General features: G+C 43.2%; 1 protein-coding gene across 3 annotated transcripts in view; it reads left to right on the top strand.

The window, feature by feature from the left end:
- The window catches only part of SH3KBP1 (SH3 domain containing kinase binding protein 1), a 339,518-nt gene that overhangs the window by 45,578 nt on the left and 267,178 nt on the right, over nt 1-26,762 (top strand). The window contains exon 2 of one of the 3 annotated variants that reach the window (XM_073356811.1): nt 5,818-5,975. In XM_073356811.1, coding sequence (XP_073212912.1) covers nt 5,818-5,975 — 158 coding nt within the window. Of the gene's footprint in view, nt 1-5,817; nt 5,976-10,416; nt 10,571-26,762 lie in introns of those variants that run through there. The other 2 variants (XM_073356821.1, XM_073356827.1) reach the window with 2 other exon arrangements.

Genomic DNA, 26,762 nt, shown 5'->3' with positions numbered 1-26,762 from the left:
AAAAAAAGTTGGCAGAATGTATTATTCAAAACATGTTTTGAAATATGGATGTGCAAATCCTTTAGTATGCTTTTAAAAATGAACTTGATTTAATAACTGAAACTCAGTCCTATAAATTATAAAGCACGGTTAGGCTTTTATGTGCTATTTTTGATACATGGGAACTTGGATGTCTTTTTTTCAAAATGTTATTTTTCAATGATTTTCACATTCCTTCGATTTACCCTATTCGCCACCCTCCAGAGCTGTGGATTTCTTAGCTTTTTTTGAAAAATGCTTACAATTATCCAGTTTCTGTGAAATTTCACCCTTTCTGTGCCAGCTGCTGTTTTGTATACCATCATCAAGTCACACACACTTAAAAAAATAACTTTGGAATTTCCTGATAGGGTTCAGAATTAAAGAAGTATCAGTGAGCAGGAAGTTTCCTGGGGAGGACACATCTGTGTTTAATTAAATTTAACTTCCGTTTCAAAAAATTGTTTCTCGCACTTATGGTTGCAAAGATATATGTTCCAGTTCCTCTGCAGCAGCTTATAGCTTCCCCAAGCAGCTGCAAAGTCCAATTAACAGCAGTATGGTCAATTTTACTGGTGCTATTCAGAATAAAATGAAGTCATATCAATTTTACACTGCTCCTTGGGTGCAGCGTCAGAGGCAAGGACTGGAATTATTTATGGAGAAAGAGGATTCAAAAATAAAGACTAGGAGAGTTGTACGGTATTGATCCGTTTCTTTCACTCTTCTTCTTGCAGCAGCCAGGGAATGGGGAGGCAGTGTAATTTGAAGAGTCAGTACTGGGAGTGAGCCTAGAGTTCCTACTCTTCCTTTCTCTCTTCTCCCCCCCCCCCCCCGGTTTTGGAAAGGTTCATTCATAGCAACTGAGAGGAGGCCTGTCCACCTCAAGAACTGCAGGGTGAGGGGTGGCTCTGACAGAGTTACATACTTCATTTTCAGCAAGATGAGGATAGAGGCTAATAGGTTTTCTTGGAAGAGAGCAGAAGGATCTGACACCTACCAAAGGGACTTCACAAGCTGTCAGGCCTGGAGACAGTTGGGCCATATTACAGAAGTAGACTTTTTTAAAAGAAGGGTTTGGGCCACACAAGCTCCTGCCCTCATTGCCTGGACCAAAGGGTGAAAAAATTATTTAAGGCCTACAATAGTGACATGCCTCTTTAAACCCTGAAGTCGCCTGAGTTCTAGCGATCTCGCCAGGGCTGCAGCATGGAGATGCTTCCCAACTAACAGACCACTCAGCCCACCACAAGGGGATATATGCATCTATGAACAATATGGAAAATTAGTAGGACCCTTAGTTAGGTGTCTGATTCAAGCTCTGATTGAAAGTAAATTCTTTCTAAGAAGTGGTATTGGACTTCATCTCACGTATGCTACAGGTCTTGCTATTTGTTTTACAGGCAGTGGGCCCCTTATGGCCTCGGCGCTGTATTGTTGGTCTCTCTGTATACATGTTTCTTTTGTTTTGTGGTTCCCATACAGGGGCCAGAGGTTCTCACCAGCAGATCTTTCTTCCCAGATCCCTGAAAAGGTGCCACGACTGATAAATTCCTTATCTTAATGGTTCCCCCGGAAGGCTAGCAATGGCATTCTCGTAATCTGTGGTCTCACGGGTGGACCAAAGCGGGCAACCAAATGCAAACTATCCAATGAACAGAATTGTCCTTTAGACTTTAGCCTCCAGTGCAGAAAGAGCATGATAACTTCACCATTATGCATTAAAATGGTTTATTCCATCTCTAGCTTCTTTATGATGCCCATGATCTCACTTGTGGGTATTTTGGATCCATTATGATTAAAGCTACGTTTTAGTCACAGGTAGTTTTAGTAAAAGTCACAGACAGTTCCTGGGCAGTAAACAAAAATTCACGGCCGGTGACCTGTCCATGACTTGTACTAAAAATATCAGTGAATAAAACTTGGGAGGGGGAGCTACTTGGGGGAGGGCGGGCCCATGATCTCACTTGTGGGTATTTTGGATCCATTATGATTAAAGCTACGTTTTAGTCACAGGTAGTTTTAGTAAAAGTCACAGACAGTTCCTGGGCAGTAAACAAAAATTCACGGCCGGTGACCTGTCCATGACTTGTACTAAAAATATCAGTGAATAAAACTTGGGAGGGGGAGCTACTTGGGGGAGGGCGGCCTGGCAGCTTCGGGGTGGGGGAGGGAGGTGGTGGTGTGCAGCATAGGACCCCGCTGGTGCTGGTGGGGAGGGTTGGGGCTCGCAGGCTCCCTAGCCGGTGCTGTCCATCCCCCTCAGCAGAGTTTGTGTGTGTGAGGAGCCGGGGGTTGGGGCACTGGACGGGATGAGGTGGGCTCTGAGCAGCACTTACCAGGGGGGTGCCAGAAGTACCGACATCCCCCCTGGATCAGGTCCTAGGTGGAGGAGTGGCCACACAGCTCGGCGCGTTGCCTCCGCCTGCAGGCACTGCCCCTGCAACTTCCACTGGTCGCGGTTCCCAGAGCCTGCTTCACCCTGTTCGGTGCCCCAACCCTCTGCCTCCTCCAACACTCAAACTTCGCAGGGCGGGGGCCAGAGACGCCCTGCGCCTGGTGCAGGGGCTGCCTGAGCTGTCCCTGAGCCAGACATACCAGCTGCTGCAGAAGTCATGGAGGTCACGGAAAGTCACAGAATCCATGACCTCTGTGACAAACTCTCAGCCTGAATTATGATGCCAAATGGTGGCTGTGATGTCTAAGTCTTGGTAGGACTAGAAATCTTTAATTATCTAATGTGAGATGAGACTGTAGTATGTTTTGATGAAAGGTCTCCAGGACATTCAGAAGTTCAAGGTGTGTTGTGGCCTTTAGCCCTTGACAAAAAGCAATCAGGCTCTTCTAGCTATAGCTAGGTGATATCTCTGTCTGTGTTAATATTGCCCAAGAAACAAGAAAATGGGTGTGTGTGTGTGTGTGTGAGAGAGAGAGAGAGACTTCTTTGGGATGGGAGGAATAACCATACTCTCTTACCAACCTAGTTGGATATAATGTTCTATCCCTTTGTAAGTTAGGTGGAATGTTATTGGGATTGTCTTACTATCTGTGGTGGTATCACGGTCTTGTCTGGGCCAGTGGGGCTTTGCCCGCCCTCATTTTACAACTGTAAATTGATATTTAACTCAAGATGGCCACCTGGGCTTTAAATTTCATAATCTAAATTTAACACTTCTTCGCTGGTCCAACTACAATAAGCTGTGGTCAGAGTGTGGCCTCTGACCAAGCTGGGTTTCTTGGGTTAAGACTGGAGACATTCTTCCTCCCCATCTCAACTTCACCCAGAACTGGCTCCTGGAAGAAACAGCCAGTAATGTGGTGGTGTTGCCCCTTGCTGGGCCCTGATTGGATTCTGCTTGCTCATCGCCCTTCTAGATCGGGGTGGGCAAACTTTTTGCCCCAAGGGCCACATCAGGGAATAGAAATTGTATGGCGGGCCATGAATGCTCACAACGATGGGGTTGGGTTGCGGGTGAGGATGAGGAGTTTGGGGTGTAGGAGGGTGATCTGGCTGGGACCAAGGGGTTGGGAGGGTGGGAGGTTGATCAGGGCTGGGGCAGGTGTCCGGGAAGGGGTACAGGTTCTGGGTGGAGGTGTGTGGACTCTGGGGTGGGCCTGAGGATGAGAGGTTTAGAGTGCAGGAGGGTGCTACGGGCTGGGATTGAGGGGTTTGGAGAGCTGGAGGGGGATCAAGGTTGGGGCAGGGTGTTTGGGGCGTGGGGAGAGGCTCAGGGGGTGCAGGCTCCGAGCGACGCTTACCTCAAGCGGCTCTCGAAAGCAGTAGCATGTCCCTTCTCCAACTCTTATGCAGAGGCGCAGCCAGGCATCTCTGCACGCTGCCAAATCCGCAGGCACCGCCCCTGCAGCTCCCATTGGAGCGCGTAGGAGCAAGAGCAGGGCCATGCCGCGGCTTCCGGGAGCTGCGTGGTGCGGCCCCGACCCTGTGCCCCCGCTGGAGCAGGGCCGAGGCGGCTCGACCGCGACCCAGCACCCTAGCCGGAGCAGGGCCAAGCCACATGATGTGGCTCGCAGGCCAGCTTAAAATGTCTCCGGCCTGCGGGGTTCTGCTAGCAGCTGATCCTGGATGGCCTCTCTAGGCAGCTCTTGAAAGAATGAACTCACTCCTCCTTTTCTTCAAAAGGCCATCTGAGGGTGGTGGTGTCAAGGTGGCAGGGCCTCCAGCAGGGGGCAACAACACCCTGTTCCTGGTTTAATGGTGTATGTTCCTTTAGCTTTGCCAGCTGCCGTGATTCCCCAAGAGAGCATTCACTCTCGTGGTATCTTACATGGCACACACAGTTATCTGCACAGAAAGGAGATGCATGTGGGTATTTCTGTTCCTGCAGCTTCAGCCTCTTCGGGGGGTAAATGTTCTACAGAATGTCCTTAGAGTATGATTTCCCATCACAGGAGATGGGGCTTTCTAAATGCAGCTATTCCAGAGATTCTGGCATCCAGTCTTCTTTTGGTAGCTGCTGGGAGAGCCTCTAGAGATAAGAATAAAGTAATTTTGGTTAGGAGGGTGGTTTCAGGTGAAAATAAGTGAGAACAGCACCCAAAGGAAAATGCCACAATTGTTCTAGAGCGCCAAAAACCAAACAAACACAAGCAAACAAACAAAAATTTCCTTCCACCATTGAGCATCATCTTGCTAGTAACAGAAAAGTTATTAATTCCTTCTGCACGGCTTGCCTCTGATATTGGCTTTTTAAAAAAAAATATTTTTTTTTGCCACAGTAAGTCAAATACTAAATATTTAGAAAATTTACTGTACGCCTCAATTCCACACTGATAGAGGAAGAGCTCGATGATATGGTATGGGGGTGGGCAGAGAAACTTTACCCATTTCTAATAGAGCTTATTCCTGCCATTATGAATTTCCTAGGCCCTTCCAGTGGGAGATATAGATATACACGATATCGACATAGGTATTTGTAATATAATATGAGAATCTGGGGTTGGGGTTGGGTTTATGGAGCTTTTATTCTTCTGGGAAAAGAGTAAGGCATACTACCTGGCATGATTAAATACTGGTATAGGAGCAGCAACAAATAAGTGTGTGTGTGTGTGTTTTGACATTTTGGAGCAATAGTAATATTTGAATTTCACATCCTCTGATGCATTGTCATTTTGCAAGTGAACATCAATTTTTCCTCCTCAGTGAAATCCTAAGAGAGTATATGCACAAAGCAAAACTTTGCCAAGCTGAGCTCTGCATTTCTGGATACATCTTGCTTATTGAGAGATTGTTATAGAGAAATTTAGCATCATGCAGAAATTTTAATAATTGCTTCTGGGGGTAGCAATGATGTGCCTGGCAAACTGAGTAAAGGATTATGGTTTTGAATGGTGTGGATTTGAACACCATTTCAGAATAGTACTGAAATAAAGCAAGTATTTATAAAGTAAGAGGGAGAAAAACCATAACCTTTTCCCAGAAGTAGACACCAGTTTGTAATGCTTACATCTGAATGGATACTGCTGCAGTGACACAAATTGATTTTTTTTAAATTAAAAGATAAATATAAAATAAACTGATTCAAATTGCTGTCTGTCAACCAGTCATAAAAGGTTTCTCAAAGGATCTCCCCCCACCAGCACTTGTCCATAATATGCTGCTGTTGTATGAAGTCTTCAAGGTTAATCTGATGCTATTCCTGTTGCTGAGCGGCTGTTACCGGGTTGGTTGGTTGGTTGGTTTTTTCTTTTTATCTCTGAAGCCATGAAAACTTTAATCAACCTGACTGCAAATAAATACTGTCTCTAACTCTCTGCAACATGTGGCTGTTTCTTTTTTAGTGGAGGCGATAGTGGAATTTGACTACAAGGCTCAACATGATGATGAGCTGACAATCACAGTAGGTGACATAATCACCAATATCAAGAAAGAGACTGGAGGCTGGTGGGAAGGACAGCTCAAAGGCAGAAGAGGTTTGTTCCCTGACAACTTTGTAAGAGTGAGTACAAAGTGAAACAGTTCTTGTATATTGTACTTACTAGCTTGTATTGTTGTTTGACTGAAAAGCAGTCTTTTTATATCATGCTGCTATTAGTATTTTTTTGAATCATGTTGCATTACAAAGTAGAGAATGCATTTGTGTGGATATCTAGTGTAGTTACGATATCATTAAAAATAAATAAATAGACAAACCTTTTTCCTGCTCTGCAGTGGTTATTGCAGCTCCATGGTCTGAAAACAAAATTAACTTTTAGGACAAAGCCATCCTCCAAAACTCAGTTCCTTGTATGACTCATGCTGTTTGTAATATCTTCTCTCTCATATACAGTATCTATTTATAGATATCTAGAGTGCATTATGGTGTGATGTAAAGGCTTTATCACAGGAGAGGGCAAACTATGGGCTGGATGCGGTCCATCAGGGCTTTCAATCCGGCCTGCAGGATTGCCAGCCTGATGGCACAGCAGGGCTAAGGCAGGCTCCCTGCCTGCCCTGGCCCCACACCACTCCCGGAAGCAGCCAGCACCACATCCCTGCAGCCCCTGGGGGAGCAGAGGGCTCCGTGCACTGCCCTTGCCTGCAGGCACCAACCTCCTCCAGCTATCATTGGCCAGGAACAGGGAACCATGGCCAATGGGAGCTTTGGGGGTGGTACCCACCCTCTGGTGAGGGCAGCGTGCGGCGAAGCCACCTGCCGCACCTCACCCCCAAGAGCCATTGCTGGATATGCTGGCCACTTCCGGGAGTGGCGTGGGGTCAGAGCCTGCCTTAGCCCCACTGCATGCCACTGCCACCCTAGAGCCACTCGAGGGTAAGTGGTGCCAGGCCGGAGACCACACCCTGTATGCCTCCTGTTCCCCAACCCCCTGCCTTGAGCCCCCCTGCTGCACCCCTTTCCACACCCTGCACTCCCTCCTGCACCCCTGCCCCAGCCCTACATTCATAGCCCTGCATACAATTTCCCCACCCACATGTGGCCCTCGGGCCAGAAAGTTTGCCCACCCCTGCTTTATCAGCATAAGCTTGGGGTAGATGCGTTATTCACAAATAGTGAAGCTATGAGTGAGTTATGCAGATTTTTTTCCAAACAAATGTCTTTAAAATCTTTATACCACAACTCCCGTTCATGTTTCTAGAATGTGCCAAATATGGTGCAGAAATACTATTTTTAGGAATGTTTTCAAGTGTTCTTTAATATCTTGTGTGGAGGCTCTTCTTTGTTCCCCTCCTCCCGTAAGAGCATCCACCATGATCTTGTACTGGGACCTGCGAGTGGGGACCCATATGCCTATACTGAGTCTTCTTGGTTCAGGGGTCGTTGTTTGCAGATCTTGATGTAGCTTTGAGGCGACAGTTACTATGAACCTAGCTCTGTAGGAGTCCAAGGGAGGCATAATAACCAGAATACATTACTAAAGTAGCTTTTCTAGACACCAGTATTGGGATTTTCAAGACTGATATTGCAGCCCTTAAGGGTCTGAGAGAATGTCCTCTTTCCAATGGTATAAAGGTCCTGTTTCTAGCTGTGCAGAGCCATTGCATGTTGGACTTCAAACATATAAAGCATCTGTTACTGATGCAGGATTGAATATTGTTCCTTGTAGTCCTTGTCAAAGTGTCATTTTTTGAGTAGTGGGTAGGAAGTTCTACATCTGGTTAAAGGAGGAAGAAACTATTTTGTGGAAGATTTTTTTTTATTAAACTTTTTTTGAAAGCTTCTCAAAATCCTCCCCCCGCCCCCCCCGCCCCAAAAAGAAAAGAAAAAGAAAATGTTTTTGAGGTCTGTTGCAGACAATGATAATGTTAGTTTCCCAAAAAAAGGGTTGCAAGACTTCTATAATGGAAAGTGTTAGACAACCTAAGTGTAGGGGTTGCTTGCCAGATTCTCCTATAATACAGTAGGACCTCAGTGTTACGAACAACAGAGTTACAAACTGACCCGTCAACCACACAGCTCATTTGGAACTGGAAGTAAGCAATCAGGCAGCGGCAGAGACCTCCCTCCCCCACAAAAGCAGTGCAATGTTAAATGTAAACCTCTTCAAAAATAAAGGGAAAGCAGCATTTTTCTTCTTCATAGTAGTTTTTAAAGCTGTCTTAAGTCAATGTTCAGTTGCAAACTTTTGAAAGAACAACCGTAATGTTTTGTTCAGAGTTACGAACATTTCAAAGTTATGAACAACTTCTATTCCCGAGGTGTTCGTAACTCTGAGGTTCTACTGTATCTAAGTTTTGTTACCTCCTGTACTTTCTAAATGATCGCAAACATGTGCATCTAATCAAATGATCTCAAAATTTTACCATTTTTCTCAATAAAAAAGAACTTAAGGCCAATATAAACATATACATTACATGCAATATCAATAAAACTGCAGTTTTTGCTTAATCAGCATATAAAGCTATTTTCAAAAGAACTGAAAACCAGATTACGCACGTGCTCTTTCTCATAGTCAACCAGAACACAGAGTAAAATTTGCTTTTCCTTTGTGGAACCTTCCGTATTCCAGTTGGATACAACTGTAATAGGAAAAAGTTTCTGACATACATTCTTTAAAAAAAAATAATACTGTGCGAGAATCTCAAAAGTGCATAACCTCACCTGCTGCTTCAATTTGTTTTATCCATAATCTCCTTAAACTTGATAGAACTACAATTCAGCATGGACATAGTCACGTTGGGAAAGCTTGTCAAGCATGATAACCATGGCAAATAAAATTAATGCAAGTATATAATAATCACATACATAAATATACTCACTCATGTTCACTGCGCCTCTCTTGAATTCCTGAGGATTCCTAAGGATGTTCACAACAATATCAAGTAGGTGTAACTTGCTTTTGGGAGCTGTGTTCAAAATGATCACTACTTTTTCAGTGTGTCTTGATGTTTCTGGTATGTGGCATCCTACCCTACTTCAGAATATCAAAATAGTTGCTCTCAGAGGTGAAAATAGTAGCTCTTCGCAGTGAAACGTTTTACATATATGTTCATATACCTGCGTAAAGGTAAAATTTCACCTGTGAGTGGAGGGGCTGTGACAGGCCTCTAATACAGGGAACTGCAGCTATTCTTTTGTGCCAAAGAAGGATGAGGAGCAGGCAAACAGAACTGCACTCCCTGCAGGCATTGGGGTGGATTCAGTGCCAGTTGCACATTGCCCATCATGGAAGGTTTTCATGGTTTAGCTATGGGAAGGGTAGTAGTATGGGCACCGAGTCTGTGATTACATGGATTGGGTGGCCATGAAAGCTGTGACAGGACTGCAGAAAAGTCACAACCCCTGTTTAACTCAAACATTGGTATAAGGGCATTGAAGCAACCCTACTTGTGCCTGCAAATTGGGGGATGGTTTCAGTGAGGTATTTGCTGCACTGGACTTTATAGGAGGGTTGGAGATTGTAGGCATGAGTACTATCTGAAAATCTTGGATTTGTTACCCATAAACCTCCTTGATCAGTACATGCCATAATACTGACAAACTAGTTTATAACAAAAAGAAAATAGCACTAAAGAAAAAATAGTTATTGTAAGGTCACAACAATAGCAATAGGTCTGCTGTACAAAGGAGATTGCATGTCATCAGAATACATATATGCAAGGAAGCTTTTTTTTTTTTTTTTTTTTTTTTAATGGAGCCTGCCACCCACTACCCAAGGGCTGAATCCTGACCCCACCAGCCCTGGCAAGGCGGGGAACTCACTGGCTGCCCGCTCCTCCAGCTTTTTTGTCTCCAAAGGTGAGCAGAGTCCAACCACTGCTGGCGGCCCTGGGGGTGGGGGCTGCAGCTTTGCCATCCCCCATCACTGCCTAGGAGGCTGTGGCTGCAAGAGAAGTCGCTGGTGGCCTCATGCAGCCATGGTGGCTGCATATGAGAAACGCTAGTCTAGAGCAAGAGGAGGATGAGCAGTTCTGGTTATTACATTTTAGACCAGTCCTGAGGTAGATAAACATGTAGATTGAGTTGGGGGGATAAGATCTGGATTATGATGGAAAATGTGCTCTTCCTAGAATTGGTTTGCTGTTTAATAAGGTTATGAGAGCATCCCAGGCTCATCAGGAACTTTATAGATATCTAAAACTTGGGGGATTAGGCAATCAAAGTTGCTTAAATCATAAAAATTAAGTAGTATGTGTGGATTTCAGAAGTGCAGTTGGAAGTGGGTAGAAGATTGTCAAGAGAGAATAGGGATGCTTAGGAGGTAAAGAGAATGAAATGTATTAAATCATGGTTTGGGGGAGAGTGGTGGAGGAAATTAAAAACAGAATATGGGGGTAAGAGCAGGTGGCACTGGAAATACTTTTTGAAGTACCTGTAACCAGAATGAAGTTTTCATCTCCACAGAGTGAGAGAAAAGAAAAGACTAAAAATACAGATTACAAGAGAATATTCTAATGAAGAGACCGAGAATAAAAAGACAGATGTGAGAAAGAAAGGGGAAAGGAAAGCGGGTGATGGTGTTATATTTACAACTTCAGTAGCCTTATTCATCAAGGGACTTTCACTATGAAGTTACAGGAAGGCTATTTCCTGCTCTTGAATCTGCAAGCCAAATGTACTGAAAACATACAAAACAGCCATCAAAAACAAATGCTGTAAGTATAAGTTTTATAGGGAGAGTAGAGGGGCATATTTGTGATAAATGACCTTCAGTTCAATGGAGCAACTATACAGGTACTTAAGATATCGTTTTCCCACTTCCATGTTTTTGTCTATTGTCAAGATGTACATCTGGTCTAGTGAAAGATGACGTGGGAAAAGTTTTGTCTAAATATGTGTGAAAATACTTTGTGTTCCTCATTCAAGACCTAATTTTAGATTCTGCAGTCAACTCACTTCTGTTACTATAAACAATGACGCATGAAACTGATATTTTTAATCGTGTTTAAGAAATATCTCTTATCCTTTTATGATTCTTGCCTCTCAGATTTCGCAGGTGGAGAGGTATAAATACAAACAAATCCCCTCCCTGTATCTGCTCTAATACCCCATATCCTCCAGATACAGATTTATTTTTTTTTAAAGGAGATACAGGAAAAGAAGAGGAGGCAAATTCTGTGGCAAGGAAAGTTGATTGAACTTCTATTTTTAATCTGTAAAATGTTTTTTGTTGTTAATGTTCGTGCTGAGTCTGCAAAAGATTAAATGTGTCTGGACACTGAACTTCTGGGTAATACAGGCAGTGTGTGCTAAATTTGTTCCTCTTTCTTTTGGTGTTGAGAAATGTCATTCGGAAGCAGATGGAAGTTAAGAAAAACATTGAATTCCTAGTCAAACCATGCTTTCAGTGTAACAAACTGTACTTGAAAATGCAGCGGCAGTTGAGACAGTTAGATTTTGCTGATAGCAAATGAAGATGCAGAAAGCAGGAAACTGTGGTGAAAACCCACACTTGCTGGCTTTAATTTACAAAGGGAACTGGTGTGTGTGATCTAGTGGTGCAGCACTGGTAAATTGTATGCTACACTAGACTATGACAGGTTAGACTATCTTCATCCTTGTCAGTTTACCCCAGGTGACTTGCAAGTACTGTTAGCAGACTTGTAGACCCTTTATTTGCAGGCTACAAGTGCAACTGGAGTTGTGTAAAGTTGCTGTATAAAGCCAGGTTTTTAGAATCCGTGAAACAGAGGGCAGAAAACTATGCGTAACTGCACTGATGCTTGAGGTCAGAAGAGCTGCCAAGCTCCATTGACTCCCTCTTTGTATTAAAGCAGAAAATAAGCCTCTAAATACTGCAAATCAGTTGAATTTCAAAGACGATGATGTGTCTGCTAAAACCTCTTGAGAAGCCCATCCTACCCTATCCCCTGTTAGTGGAGAGGGTACTGCTATTCCTTGGGGGATCCTGTTCTTGAACTCTTCACAGGGCTCCCTCTTTTATATAAAGACTTGGACATGTAGGTGTTGCTTATAACTATAAAGCTTCCACAGCCCTGATCAGGCTGCTAGAGAGGAGAGAGCATTATTCTTTCCTTCCCACATACCCCCAGAGCATCCCAATAGTTGTTAGCCACTCTATTATCTTTGCCCCAGCCTTCTGGCTGCTGCTTGGTGGTGGACAGGTCCTTTGTCACTCCTCCAGCATCCCAACCCGGCAGCCTCCCATAAAGCTTCCTGTATCTGCTTCTGATATAGTGCTCTTGACTTTACTTGATTCTTGTTGATTTTATTGCTGCCCGCAAAGTTCTGAATAACGGTAGTGAAACTGACTGTGACCTTGTTAATTTTGCTCAGTAACTGCTTCTGAAAGCTATGGCATCTCCAGAGGGGCTTAAGTTATCTGCAGACTGAGGAATACAACAGTGTCCACACTTGGAAGTTTATCTGCTTAATTGGCCAGTGGAGCCCTTCAAGTCCTTTTGTGTACTTGGTGGAGTGTTGCCATTAATTGTTGCATTCTGATAAGATTTCTATTATAAAAAACCCCTCATTAAATATAGATTAATTCTTGAGAGGCAGTGGGCTACAATGCCTCTTGATTGCCACTTCGTTCTTAGAAATAAAAGTCAATAGCCCTGCTCTTTAAGGCCTCGAGGAAAAATAATTAAATTTGTTACCTTAGGTCCCCAAACTGTGGAGCATGCCCCCCAGTGGGGTGCAGAGGAACATTTATGGAGGGGCCTGGGCCAACCCCCATGGGCAGTGGGGGAGGGAGTTCCATTCTGCCCCCAGCCCAGCTGCAGCCCCACAGCTCCACTCCATCCCCTGCTCTTGTTCCAGTTTAGCTCTGCCCTCTCTGCCCCCCCGGCCAGATCTGCCTCTAGCCCCAGCTCCCCCACCCCCCCATGCGCTGCTTCCTCCCCCCCTCCCCCCCTCCACTGTTCTGTCCCCAGCTCCACCTTCAGCCCGCGCTCCTCTGCTGAGCCAACTGTGCTTTAATGGACTGGGGGCACGGACAGATTCCGTTACTGGTAAGGAGTGGTGCAACAGGAGAAGTTTGGGCACTACTGCCTTAGGGTCCAGTGCAAAAGAATTAAATGGGCAAAAATGCTTCAATTTTTGACATACAGGACAGATACTTTCATATTTTATTTCCCTCCCACCCTCTTCTTAATAGCAAGGCAGACATCATAAAAAGAAAGCTTTAATACTTGTTGGCTTATAAGTGCAGTTTTTTAAAATGTATGTTTAAATTATGCAAGGGATATATAATGTCATATGCCTCCAGTTCAGTACATCTATTCTAGTTTGTTTCATAGTATTGCATATTGTGATAACTTATTTGTAAAGAGTAGTATTTTGAAGAAGTGGCTTGTCAGTGACTTATTGGCAGCAGCACAACTGACAGCTGATTTAATTTATGGATGATACTTAAATGTATTCCTTTTTAATGTTTCCTATTGTTGGTTCCTTTATTACATATGTTATACATTAAGTAATTGATTATACAGTACTAATACCACCACTACATCGGTTTGTTGTGAAGACCGTTCAATGTATAAAATGAAAATTTAAAAAAAAGACTGCTCGGCAAGCTAATTATCCTTTGCTTTCTGTTTTGTTTTTCCTGAAGAAAACAAGTTCCATTTTGAAGCATATAGTTGATTTATATAAAGGACATTTGTTGTTGTTGTTACATTTGTTGTTGGAATTTTCAGTAGAGGATTCTAAACTTACATTTTTTTATCCAGTGAGAATGAAACTAAGAATTTGTTTTTCTCTGCTTGAGCCTCTAAGCCAGAGGCAGAGGAAAGGAGAGGAAGAACCCAATTAGAGCAGAATTTACCATTTTGGGGTAAGTTTTCAAAGTAGTGGTATCTTACTCTCATGCTTCTGTACAGAAGGCCTTCATCACAACTTCCTTTGGACACTTTCTTCTATCTGAACTTTGCATTGTGCAAATGGTTTGAATCTGTGGGACCAACATATTTGGAGGATAGTCTCTTGTGCTAGTATTCATCGCAGCATGTGCTGTTGATTTGCAGGAGTCTATGTGGTGACTCTTTCCCAATGCAATCTTGAAAGGTTGGGGGCAGTGCCTTTATCACTGTGGAGCTGTGACTTTGTAATTCTCTTCCTTTCGATATATATGTCTGAGTTCATTTCTGGCTTCCTTCCAGGTTCCAAATATTTCCTCTTTAGCTTGTTTTTGTGTGGGTGGATAGGTTGGTTATTTATGTGTATTGGATTGGGGCTCTTTTATACTAGGTCCAGCATTTGTTTTACTATTAACTCATGTTGCCATGAGAAATTCTTCTTCTTCTTTAGATAAATTATTTTAAGGTGCTTGGAAACCTTCAGATACAATTGCCTTATTTAAAAAAACAAAACAAAAAGGGCCAAAACCCTACAATTTTGGATATACAGAGGCCCTAGAACAGAACAGATCTGTCCTTTTCTTTCCTCTGTGGGAGAAGTTATAACTCTTGAGATGCAATAACGGTATTTGCAGTAAAAAATCATAGACTCCTGGAAACTAAAGGTAGAAAAGACCTGTTTTGACATCATGTTCACCCCCTGCCTTTGCAGGATTATTCCTTACTGTTTAGTCAAGGACAAGTTGGATGTTTGTATAATATAAATGTTGGAAGGAATGGTGTAGGTAGAACCACTACATCTGTAAGGCTATGACTGATATCCTTTGGGTGATGCCATCTTTAAAATTATTAGATTATGAATTCTGTGGGATTTTTTTTTTCTGTGTGTAAGATGACTTAGAAGTGACACATGATTCTGGAGGTATATGATAGAACTATGGGGTTTAACAATTCTCACTACAAAGGGTTACTCCCATGCACAAACTTAGTCTCACAGGTAGAGTTCCATTGATTCCTGTGGAACTATGGAAATCCTTTGCATAATATTAATAATTTCATCTTCTTCCAAATATCTCACAATTCGCAGCAGTTACAATGGAAATTTTACAGTGTGACGACATATCAGATGGGCAAGAAAAGACATCAGGGATTGTAATACTAAATGCCACCATGGTGAATTTTAGCAAGCCTGTACTCTGAGTAGTTGTTGTTGCACCTGATTTTTGTGAGGATGAATAGACAATGGCATAAATTGTATAGGGAGATCATTAACATATATGTATGAAAATGGAGGTTTGTTTTTTAAGTCTTCTTTCCTGTGAACCCAAATAACAATGTTGTGCCAAGACATCAGACCCAGAAAGAAAGACTAGAGACCAATTTCTAGTCAAAGGAAAAGCATCCAGTCCATTTTAATTGTTCAAGATGAATGAAATGCAGAAATAAGCAAACAGTATAAGTGGTGAAAAATAACTAACAGTTTTAAAATGTGTTTAGTTTCAAATGAAATAAAAATTAGAAGTGAAGGTCACTTTTAAAAAATGTGGGGTTAAATTTAGGTCACCTAAAGGCATTCCTGGTAATATTTTATAAAGGGTGTTCATTCTGGTTTGGGGTGAGACTGCTTACATTTAATATTGAGAATTGCATTTGACTAACTTGTCTTCATGTAAATGTGTTTTAAGTGTTGTATTGCCTGTCTAGAATCTAGTGGGAAGCAGTTTAGAAGCTTATGTTGGAGACTGTGTTGTTTACAGGGCTCCCCCCCCCTCCTTTTCACCCTGCTAACGCCTGACTACATACATTTACTAGAGCTTCACAGGTATCTTTCTAGCATAATTATTATGAGGCAGGGTGTATTGGAGCTATTTAGATTCATGATCCACACATGTCATTCTCTTGGGAGTTGAGGGGGAGAAATGAAAGTACATTCCTCTTGAAGTTCTCATGATTTTGGCTTTTATAGTTAATAATATTTTACAGCTACATAATACCAATCCTTTAGGGCCTTCAATATCTTTCTTTTTTTTAAACTTTCAAGTGAATTTGGTGCTTTTGAAAGACGCTGGATTAACATCCCTGGAGACAAGTTCTCTCGTTATCCCTGGAAAGGACAAGGAATGCTGCCACAGTATTCTAGCTGAACGTTTGTTGGTCACCATGGCCATTCAGTTCTTAAACTTTTTTAAGGGGCTGCCAGTTGGAGTGCCAATTACTGCCATTTGTTGTGATAGTAGTTGTTTTTTTCCCTTTTTAAATAACATGGACACCTCCAACCACGAGCTGGACGGAGACTAAAATTTCACATTGAGAACAAATGATAATGAATTTCTTCTACCACTGACTTGAACTGGGGATGTAGAGGTAGAGTCTAGGCCAGGGGTGGGCAAACTTTTTGGCCAGAAGGCCACATTGGGTTTGCAAAACTGTATTGAGGGCTGGGTAGGGATGGCTGCGTCCCCAAACAGCCTGGTCCCCTCCCACTATCTGACCCCTGCCTCTTCCTGCCCCCTGACTGCCCCCCTCAGAACCCTTGACCCAACCAACCCCCCCTGCTCCTTGTCCCTTGATAGCCCCTCCCGGATCCCTCACCCCTCACCGCCCCCCCCCCGGGATCCCACCCCCTATCCAACCTCCCCTGCTCCCTGTTCCCTGACTGCCCCAACCCCATCCACACCCCCACCCCCTAACAGACCCCCGGGGACTCCCACGCATATCCAACCACCCCGCCCCCTTACCATGTCTGGCAGCCATGCCGCCCAGCCGGTGCCAAACACGTTGCAGCGCTGCCCTGCAGGAGCGCGCAGCTCCACCGCCCAGAGCGCTGCCTGCACGGCGCCATGGCTGTGGAGGAGGGGGGGCAGTAGGGGAGGGGGGGCAGGGGCTAGCCTCCCTGGCCGGGAGCTCAAGGGCCGGGCAGGACTGTCTGGCCCTGTGGGCCATAGTTTGCCCATCTCTGGTCTAGGCTATCCCGAAGCATGTGTCAGGCATGTGGATCCATGATCCCATTCTTTACAGTGACCTGATTTCTCCGCTACCTGTCTCCGTATGCTATTGTGACCCAACACACCCTGAAAGCCTAACTTGGGAGTCCAGGACTCCATGACTGTACAACAGGGGTAGTCAATAGGTAGACCGCAAGTCAAATCGGGATGCTTTTTAATGTACCCTGAAATCTTTTTATGTACTTGTTTTCATTATTTTTTTTATGTTTTCTTTGGAGTCTGTACCTTGGCTATACCTTGCTGAATAAATTTGGACCTTGACAAAAAATAATTGATTGTCCCCGCTGCACAACAACAAGAGATTTGATCAGAACACCCCGCCAGCAGAATCTTTCCCCATTTGAACCTACAGTGACAAATGCCATCATTCCCCAGTGTTGCAGAGCGTGGGTCAGCATGAGCCACCCTCACTGCATGACAACATAACCACCCCAGCCTCTGTTTTCTTCATGAGCCAAACTTACTTGCACTCAGGTATTTGAAATAACATTTTCCCTCTGGTAGTCTGGTTATTACGCAGTAACCCAAAATAAACATAGTTTCTTTGTCCCTCCCAGGCGCCAATTATTCTCCCCTCTTTCTAGGGATAGTAGCACTTATACTCCTGGTGCAGGGTTCTCCATAGCCTTCCTTCTAGGGCAGGGGTGGCCAACCTGAGCCTGAGAAGGAGCCAGAACTGACCAATGTACATTGCCAAAGAGCCACCGTAATACGTCAGCAGCCCCCCCATTAGCTCCCACCACCCGCTCCCTGTGTCTTCCACCCACCAGCAGCCCCTCCAATCAGCGTCTCCCCCTTCCTCCCCGCACCTCCCGATCAGCTGTTTCGTGGCATGCAGGAGGCTCTGGTGGGGAGGAACGAGGGCATGGCAGGCTCAGGGGAGGGGGTGGGAAGAGGTGCAGGGGGGCAGGGCCTGTTGCAGAGCCAGGGGGTGAGCAGTGAGCACCCCCTGGCACACTGGAAAGTTGGCGCCTGTAGCTCCAGCCCCAGAATCAGTGCCTATACAAGGAGCCGCGTATTAACTTCTGAAGAGCTGCATGTGGCTCCGGAGCCACAGGTTGGCCACTCCTGTCTTAGGGGGTGTATGTACTAGCCTCATGATTACTTTGAAGTCCTGCCCTTGATGGGATCAGCCTGTTCCCTGCAGGTCTATCCCAGTGTGTGAACAGGCAGCCCATCCTGTAGAAGCCTCATTTTTTGGCTACCATCATGTGACCTGCTGTCATCTGATTCCGTCACAGGCCAGAGCTTAGGGCTTTAGCCTCTTGGGATATGTCTATACTGTAATTAGACACTGATGGTTGGCCTGTGCCAGCTGACTGGGTTTTGCGGGGCTTGGGCTATGGAGCTGTTTAATTGCGGTGTAGATGTTCAGTCTCAGGTTGCAGCAGGAGCAAGGAATCCGACATTACCAAAAATACAGCACAGAGTAAATATGTATTGGCCCAAACCTGTGTTTTACCAAAAGAAGTTTTAAAATGCACTGTATGCAATGTATGCATCCGATGAAGTGAGCTGTAGCTCACGAAAGCTCATGCTCAAATAAATTGGTTAGTCTCTAAGGTGCCACAAGTACTCCTTTTCTTTTTAAAATGCACTGTATGTAACAGCTTCTTGGCTTCTTGGAGCTCAGATCAAGTGCAAATAGTCTCTCGGCCTATCAAAGGCTGCGGTGAAGCGTCTTGATCTTTTTGGTCTTTTGGCCTTGAGATGAAAACCTCGACTGTGTCTGTTGTACCGTGAAATAAAAACATTATCTATGATATTGCAGTTTATGGTTGTACAAATAGGGAAAATGTAAATCCAGAACATATGCAAATTGCATTTTAAGCATTTGTCAATGTATATTTTGTAGAATGAATCCCTTTAAACATTGTAAAATAAGCACAAAAAGAGTGTTAAAGAACTCCATTGTTACCAGAAACTGAACAATTATTGCTTTGTGTTTCTGCTTGTAACTGTGTTGTTGGTTTTTATTGGTGGTCACGTTTACTCAAACTGTGTCACTGTAGATGAGGAGTGGTGATGCTTTACTTCCCTGCTTATCTGTCAGGTAGGTTAATAGAGGAACAAGATGGGTGAGGTAATACTTTTTTGGACCAACTTCTGTTGGTGAGAGAGACAAACTTTTGAGGTACATGGAGCTCTTCAGGTCTGGGAAAGGTACTCAATGCTACAGCTAAATACAAGGACCTAGAACAGATTGTTTACAATAAGTAGTTAACACACATTGTAACAGACCACTCAGAGTGAAGTGGCCTGTTAGCACCTCTGCAGTACTAGGATAAAAAAAGACCAAAATCTGAGTGTATTTAGTTTAGCAAGCTAATGGCAAAACTATTATTTTATAAAGGCATTTCTAAAAACAGCATTACCATAAAAAGAGCTAAATTGCTCTTGTTACTAGATAGTTTTGGTGAAATATAGATGGAAAAAATGATTGTGTAGTAAAAAACCACTGTGCTAATAATAATCTTGCAACAAGAACGTCTAAAGTTCACCACAGAAAACCAGCATGCATGTCTCAACGTAAATTTATTCATCAGCATAATTTTTCCTGTTTCACTTCTTTCTTTGCTTTTTGTGGGTTTTAGTTTTCAAACTTTAGCTGAATTCCATTGTTTTATTTATGCTTATGTCCGACAATTTAAGAGGATCGAGCCATGACAAATGTGCAGCTGTAAGAACATTTAAATGTAGAGATTGTTTTGTGCATTTTCTCTTAGTATTGCAAATACGTATTTAAGTAAAAGCTATTTATGGCCCCACCCACCTTCTTCTTTTAAGCAATTATGCAATAAAATCAGAGCTCTATTGTGCCTTTTTCTGTGTGTGTAATCCTGTATTTGAAATCGTAATCAGTTCTCATGAAATGGTTGCCACAAATTCAGGATTAAGTAGGGGGAAAAGAAAATTTTGTACATTTACAAATATTTTTGTAATGAAACAATGACAGGGAAAACTATGACAAATACTTGAAAGGAGATAGGATTTGTTTTGTTCTGATGTAAATGAAAGTTATCTCCTTTGTGAAGTTGTTCTTTATGGAGCAAAAGTATTTATATTAAATGTATTTAAAACCTCCCTAGGTGCATGTGTAGGGCCTAATCCTGCAAACACTTATTCCTCTGCAGAACTTCACCATGCAGATAGTCCCAATGAAGTCATTGGGCTAATTACGTGCGTAAAGTTACTGACATGCATAAGTGCTGGCAAGATAGAGGCTGTCTTTAACAACTCTACTGAGGATATTAGAATCTAATTATTATGAGAGAGACAGGATAGGTGAGGTTCATAGATTCATAGATATTAAGTTCAGAAGGGACCATTATAATCATCTAGTCTGACCTCGTGCACAATGCAGGCCACAGAATCTCACCCACCCACTCCTACAATTAACCTCTCACCTATGTCTGAGCTATTGAAGTTCTCAAATCGTGGTTTAAAGACTTCAAGGTGCAGAGAATCCTCCAGCAAGTGACCCGTGCCCCATGCTACAGAGGAAGGCAAAAAACCCCCAGGGCCTCTTCCAATCTGCCCTGGAGGAAAATTCCTTCCTGATCCCAAATATGGCGATCAGCTGAACTCTAAGCATGTGGGCAAGATTCACCAACCAGATACCCAGGAAAGAATTCTCTGTAGTAACTCAGATCCCACCCCATCTAACATCCCAATCACAGGCCATTGGGCCTATTTACCATGAATAGTTAAAGATCAGTTAATTGCCAAAATCATGTTATCCCATCATACCATCTCCTCCATAAACTTATCGAGTTTAATCTTAAAGCCAGATAGGTCTTTTGCCCCCACTGCTTCCCTTGGAAGGCTGTTCCAGAACTTCACTCCTCTGATGGTTAGAAACCTTCATCTAATTTCAAGCCTAAGCTTCCTGATGTCCAGTTTATATCCATTTGTTCTTGTGTCCACATTGGTACTGAGCTTAAATAACTCCTCTCCCTCTCCGGTATTTATCTCTCTGGTATATTTATAGAGAGCAATCATATCTCCCCTCAACCTTCTTTTGGTTAGGCTAAACAAGCCAAGCGCCTTGAGTCTCCTTTCATAAGACAAGTTTTCCATTCCTCGGATCATCCTAGTAGCCCTTCTCTGTACCTGTTCCAGTTTGAATTCATCCTTCTTAAACATGGGAGACCAGAACTGCACAGTATTCCAGGTGAGGTCTCACCAGTGCCTTGTATAATGGTACTAAAACCTTCTTATCTCTACTGGAAATACCTCGCCTGAGGCATCCGAAGACCGCATTAGCTTTTTTCACAGCCATATCACATTGGCGGCTCATAGTCATCCTGTGAGCAACCAATACTCCAAGGTCCTTCTCCTCCTCCATTACTTCTAATTGATGCATCCCCAGCTTATAACTAGAATTCTTGTTGTTGATCCCTAAATGCATGACCTTACACTTCTCACTATTAAATTTCATCCTATTCCTATTACTCCAGTTTACAAGGTCATCCAGATCCTCCTGTATGATATCCCAGTCCTTCTCTAAATTGGCAATACCTCCCAGCTTTGTATCATCCGCAGACTTTATTAGCACACCCACTTTTTGTGCCGAGGTCAGTAATAAAAAGATTAAATAAGATTGGTCCCAAAACCGATCCGTGAGGAACTCCACTGGTAACCTCCCTCCAGCCTGACAGTTCACCTTTCAGTATGACCCGCTGTAGTCTCCCTTTAACCAATTCCTTATCCACCTTTCAATTTTCATATTGATCACCATCTTTTTCAATTTAACTAATAATTCCCCATGTGGCACCATATCAAACACCTTACTGAAATCTAGGTAAATTAGATCCACGGCATTTCCTTTGTCTGAAAAATCTGTTGCTCTCTCAAAGAAGGAAATCAGGTTGGTTTGGCACGATCTACCTTTTGTAAAACCATGTTGTATTTTGTCCCATTTACCATTGATCTCAATGTCCTTAACTGCTTTCTCCTTCAAAATTTTTTCCAAGACCTTGCATACTACAGATGTCAAACTAAAAGGCCTGTAGTTACCCGGATCACTTTTTTTTCCTTTCTTAAAAATAGGAACTATGTTAGCAATTCTCCAGTCATACGGTACAACCCCTGAGTTTATAGATTCATTAAAAATTCTTGCTAATGGGCTTGCAATTTCGGGTGCCAATTCCTTTAATATTCTTGGATGAAGATTATCTGGGCCCCCCGATTTAGTCCCATTAAGCTTTTCGAGTTTCGCTTCTAGCTCAGATATGGTAGTATCTACCTCCATGTCCTCATTCCCATTTGTCATGCTACCATTATCCCTAAGATCCTCATTAGCCTTATTAAAGACTGAGGCAAAGTATTTGTTTGGATATTGGGCCATGCCTAGATTATCCTTAACCTCCACTCCATCCTCAGTGTTTAGCGGTCCCACTTCTTTCTTTTCTTATTATTTATATGGCTATTGAAGCTTTTACTATTGGTTTTAATTCCCTTTGCAAGGTCCAACTCTTCTTGACTTTTAGCCTTTCTCACTTTATCCCTACATGTTCTGACCTCATTAAGGTAGCTTTCCTTGCTGATCCTTCCCATCTTCCACTCCCTGTATGCTTTCTGATTTTTCTTAATCACCTCTGAGATGCTTGCTCTTCCAGCTTGGTCTACAACTCTTGCCTATGAGTTTTTTCCCCTTTCTTGGGATGCAGGCTTCCGATAACTTCTGCAGCTTTGACTTGAAGTAATCCCAGGCCTCCTCTGCCTTTAGATCCATAAGTTCTTCAGTCCAATCCACTTCCCTAACTAATTTTCTTAATTTTTGAAAGTCAGCCCTTTTGAAATCAAAAACCCTAGTTGCAGATTTATTTTTGTTAATCCTTCCGTTCAGTTTGAACTGCATTAGCTCATGATCTGTTGAACCAAGGTTGTCCCCTGTAACCATTTCTTCTATGAGGTCCTCACTACTCACCAAAACCAAATCTAAAATGGCATCCCCTTTAGTCAGTTCAGCAACTACTTGATGAAGGAATCCATCAGCTATCGCATCTAGGAAAATCTGAGCCCTCTTATTATTACTAGCACTCATCCTCCAGTCTATATCTGGGAAGTTAAAGTCTCCCATGATCATGCAGTTTCCCTTAGTATTTACTTCATTAAAAATATTAAAGAGGGCTCTATCCGTATCCAAATTAGATCCCGGCGGTCTATAGCACACCCCAAGCACTATCCCAGGGGAGGCTCGGGTAGTTTTCTTCCCCAATGTGATTTTTGCCCAGACGGAGTCTGTCTTATCCATTCCATCGCTTCTTATTTCTTTACGTTCTACCTCATTATTGATATATAATGCTACCCCACCACCTTTACTTTTATTTCTGTCTTTCCTAAGCAGCACATTCCTTTCAATACCTGTAGTCCAGTCATGACGACTATTCCACCATGTTTCTGTTACCCCTATAATATCTGGTTTCACTTCCTGCACCAGTAGCTCTAGCTCCTCCATTTTGTTACCTAGGCTCCTTGCATTGGTGTACAAACCAATCTTAATTTTTGCTGTTTGGCCTCGCTCACATTCTTTACCCGATTAGGCACGGACATTCTACAGCCAGTATGACCTATTAGACTGGTATCCACACTGCCCTTCCTCCTTATGTCCATTCTCCTACCCACGGTTGTATCCTGTCTAACCTTGTTTTCTTCCCTCTCAATGCTAAAATCCAGCGTGGAGATTACCTGGACATCTCCCAACCATCTCCCCCAAATTCCTAGTTTAAAGCTCTCTTTATCAGTTGTGCCAGCCTCCATCCTAGAAGTCTATTTCGTTCCCTACTCAGATGATGTCCATCCTGAGAGAACTGTCCTCTGTCCATGAATGCCTCCCAGTGGCCATACATCCCAAACCCTCCTTATAGCACCACTGCCTGAGCCATCTGTTGATAGTCATAATTTTGTCACACCTTTGTTGCCCTTCTCTAGGAACAGGCAGAATCTCAATGAAGATCACCTGAGCCTCGATTTCCTTAAGCGTCTTCCCCAGCCTGGCATAGCCTGTCTCCCTTGATATGTTCCAGCGAGAATCTACCGGTATCATTTGTTTCCCACATGAAGGACGATCAGTGGATTCTTTCCCATTCCCTTTAGGATCCTCTTCAACTTCTGGTCCACATCCCATATCTTAGCACCTGGAAAACAGCACACCCTTCTATTCTCTGGATCAGCCCTGGTTACAGGCCTGTCCATCCTTCTCAGTAAGGAGTTCCCGATCACGTAGACCTGCCTTTTCCTGGTGACAGTGCGATTCTCCAGTCTATCCCCTGTTCCTTCTGGCTGCAAGTTCTTTCCATTCCTGTTCTCCCTTGTAATCCTCTTCAACTCATCCTGTATCCTCCTGGGGCTCATATTTGGTGTAGTCTCCATTGACTCGTCCCCTTTTCCTATAGGTCTAGCCGTTCTTCTCTTCTTCCTTGCCCTTCCACCTTCAGTGACCACCTGCTGAGCCCCTTCTTCATTTTCCAACTCTGCAAACCTGTTCTTGAGCTCTGTTTTTCCTTCACTAGCCAGTCTTTTCCTCTGCCTGGTTCTCTTAGTCACATGCTTCCACTGTCCATTTTCTTCACCCAGCAGTCTTCCCTCAGAGTTCTTCAGTCCTGCTTCCATCTGCAAGTCTGAGCTTTTCCCTTCAGCTGCCTCATGTCTTTGCTCCATCATCCGCTCGAACCCCCTTCTAAATTCAACCAGACTTTCCACCTGCATCTCCAATCCTCGGATCTTTTCTTCCATCAGCTCTATCAGACGGCACTTCATGCAGACGAAACTCTTTCCAGGTTCCCCCTCCAGGATCATGTACATACCGCAGCTTCCACATCCAGTCATCTTCATTGTGTCTCCCACTACATGGGTCACTCCCACTGCTGCCTCTGTATCTGTCATAGCCTTCCCACCTCAATCCTGTTCATCTGGGGAACACAAACCACACCAAAACACCAGCACCCACAGCAAAAACAAACCCCAAACAGGCACCCCAAGACAAACTCCCCTTTCAAACTCCCACTCAAACTTCCCTGTTTACAGCTCTGTTTGCTGGCTCCTGTGCTGCTCAAGCTGTCTACAGGTAATATCTTTTATTGGACCTACTTCTGTTGGTGGATGGTAGAAGCTTTCAAGCCACACAGAGCTCTTCTTCAGGTCTGGGAAGGGTAATCAAAGTGTCTGAGCTAAATACAAGTTGGGACAGATAGGCATAAGGGATAATGCTTGTTGTAGGTAGCCACTTGAAATGGAGTGGCGTGAATGGTTATGCAAAAAGGGTTTGAAGTGGGCCACTAAGGGTATGTCTTTACAGCAAAATAAATCTTGCAGCTGGCTTGGGCCAGTCAACTCCGCTCACAGGGCTCGGTGCTGCAGGACTATTTCATTGCAGTGTAAACATTCAGGCTTATACTGGAGCCCGAGCTCTGGGACCCTGCGGGGTGGGAGGATCCCAGAACTCAAGCTCCAGTCCCAGACTGGATGTCTACACAGCAATGAAACAGCCTTGTGAGCACAGGCCAACTGGGGTGTCTAGTTGCTCTGTAGATATATCCTAAGGGTTAGCAGGGTAGTGTGTGTGTGTGTGTGTGTTACCAAGTGTTGTTGTGATCATGAAACCAGTGTTCTTGTTGAGTCCATTATTTTGGTATCTAGCAGCATTATGAATCTGAGTTGACAGGCTTATTATGATTGCCGTGTGTGTAATTATTATTTTTAGATAGATATAAATCAGATTATGATTTTATTTCTTATGAGCTTTTCCAAATGGCTTTTCTTTACTTCATAGTTCTTGCTGTTTTGGGTTTTTTTGTTGTTGTTTTTGTTTTTGTCCACTATTGTTTTTGTCCGCTATTTGTCAGTCAAATCAAGAGACAACTTTTTGTTTTGCAGATCACTAACCAATAGATTCTAGTGACTCCGTGGAGCTATTGTAGTCCATCAGGTTATTTAAGTTACGTGAGAATGCATGCATGCATTGCTCTGAAAATTAACAAGAGATTTTGCAGAAATTCAGGGGAAGGAATGGATTGTAAATAAACACAAAATAAGACTTTTTTAAAAAATCAAAATGTAGATTAAATTTCTTAACAATACATTTATGTAATTTTTTAAAATGGCTAATGAGAGTTAAGATATCTGAACCACTTTTTAACTTAAACTGGCCTGATTTTTCTTTTCAAAATCATTGGAGGGGGAAAAATACATTCCCTGACTCAATTCTTGAATACAGACTTTTTCGCCTGAAGCATATATTTACAGCTGAGCTTTAAAAATCCCAGAAACCAGAGATTTATAATGGAGAAACCAGTAAGACTGACCCCGGCTCCATCTCAATTGTGGTGACACTTGCAGTGGAACTTCAAAATGTATGGTGTCAAGTCGCAGCCATGTTCGTCTGCATCCACAAAAGCAACAAGGTGCCACTGGACTCCTTGTTGTTTTTCAAAATGTAGACATTCATTTCACTGCTTCTGGAATCTTTTCTGCTTACTACCACAGTACTGTGCATTCAGATATTTAAAAATCTTAAACCGTTGCTCATTCTTTTAGAGCGGGGTGCACTAGCCCTCCTGTAATTATGGTTCAGTTGTTTATATTAGAGAGCCTTTAATTTTTTTCAGTGTTTTACTTTCCTATCAAACTGAAACTAGACACAAACTGTTATCTTGGATGCTGAACTGTTTTTGTGATTAATTTTTTATTAGGGTTTGAAATTGTTTGTTTGTGAGTAACCTTTTGTCCTTCTCCCAATTTGATGTCGTTCTCTTTACGGAATTTCTGCTCTACTGTGTTGAGCACTGTGTAAAAATCAATAAGATATTTAGACTAGTTATGTTAGGGAAGTTTTATGTAATGTGTCTAGTGAAGGCTTCAGAGTCTCCCTTTGGAGCCTGTCCTCCTTTAAACATGAATGATCGCTCCAGCCAATGAACGATGCAGGCTATCATGGTTCCTGTATTTGGAGAGTTGGAAATTGAGATGGAAATTGAAAGCTTCAAGCTTTGCGATGCAGTACTGAAACCACTCAGTGC

The sequence above is a fragment of the Lepidochelys kempii genome, chromosome 1 (assembly GCF_965140265.1).
Source record: "Lepidochelys kempii isolate rLepKem1 chromosome 1, rLepKem1.hap2, whole genome shotgun sequence".
In the NCBI taxonomy this organism is placed as follows: domain Eukaryota; kingdom Metazoa; phylum Chordata; order Testudines; family Cheloniidae; genus Lepidochelys; species Lepidochelys kempii.
Note: the sequence above shows the minus strand (reverse complement) of the source record. Positions and strands in the feature narration are given on the sequence as shown.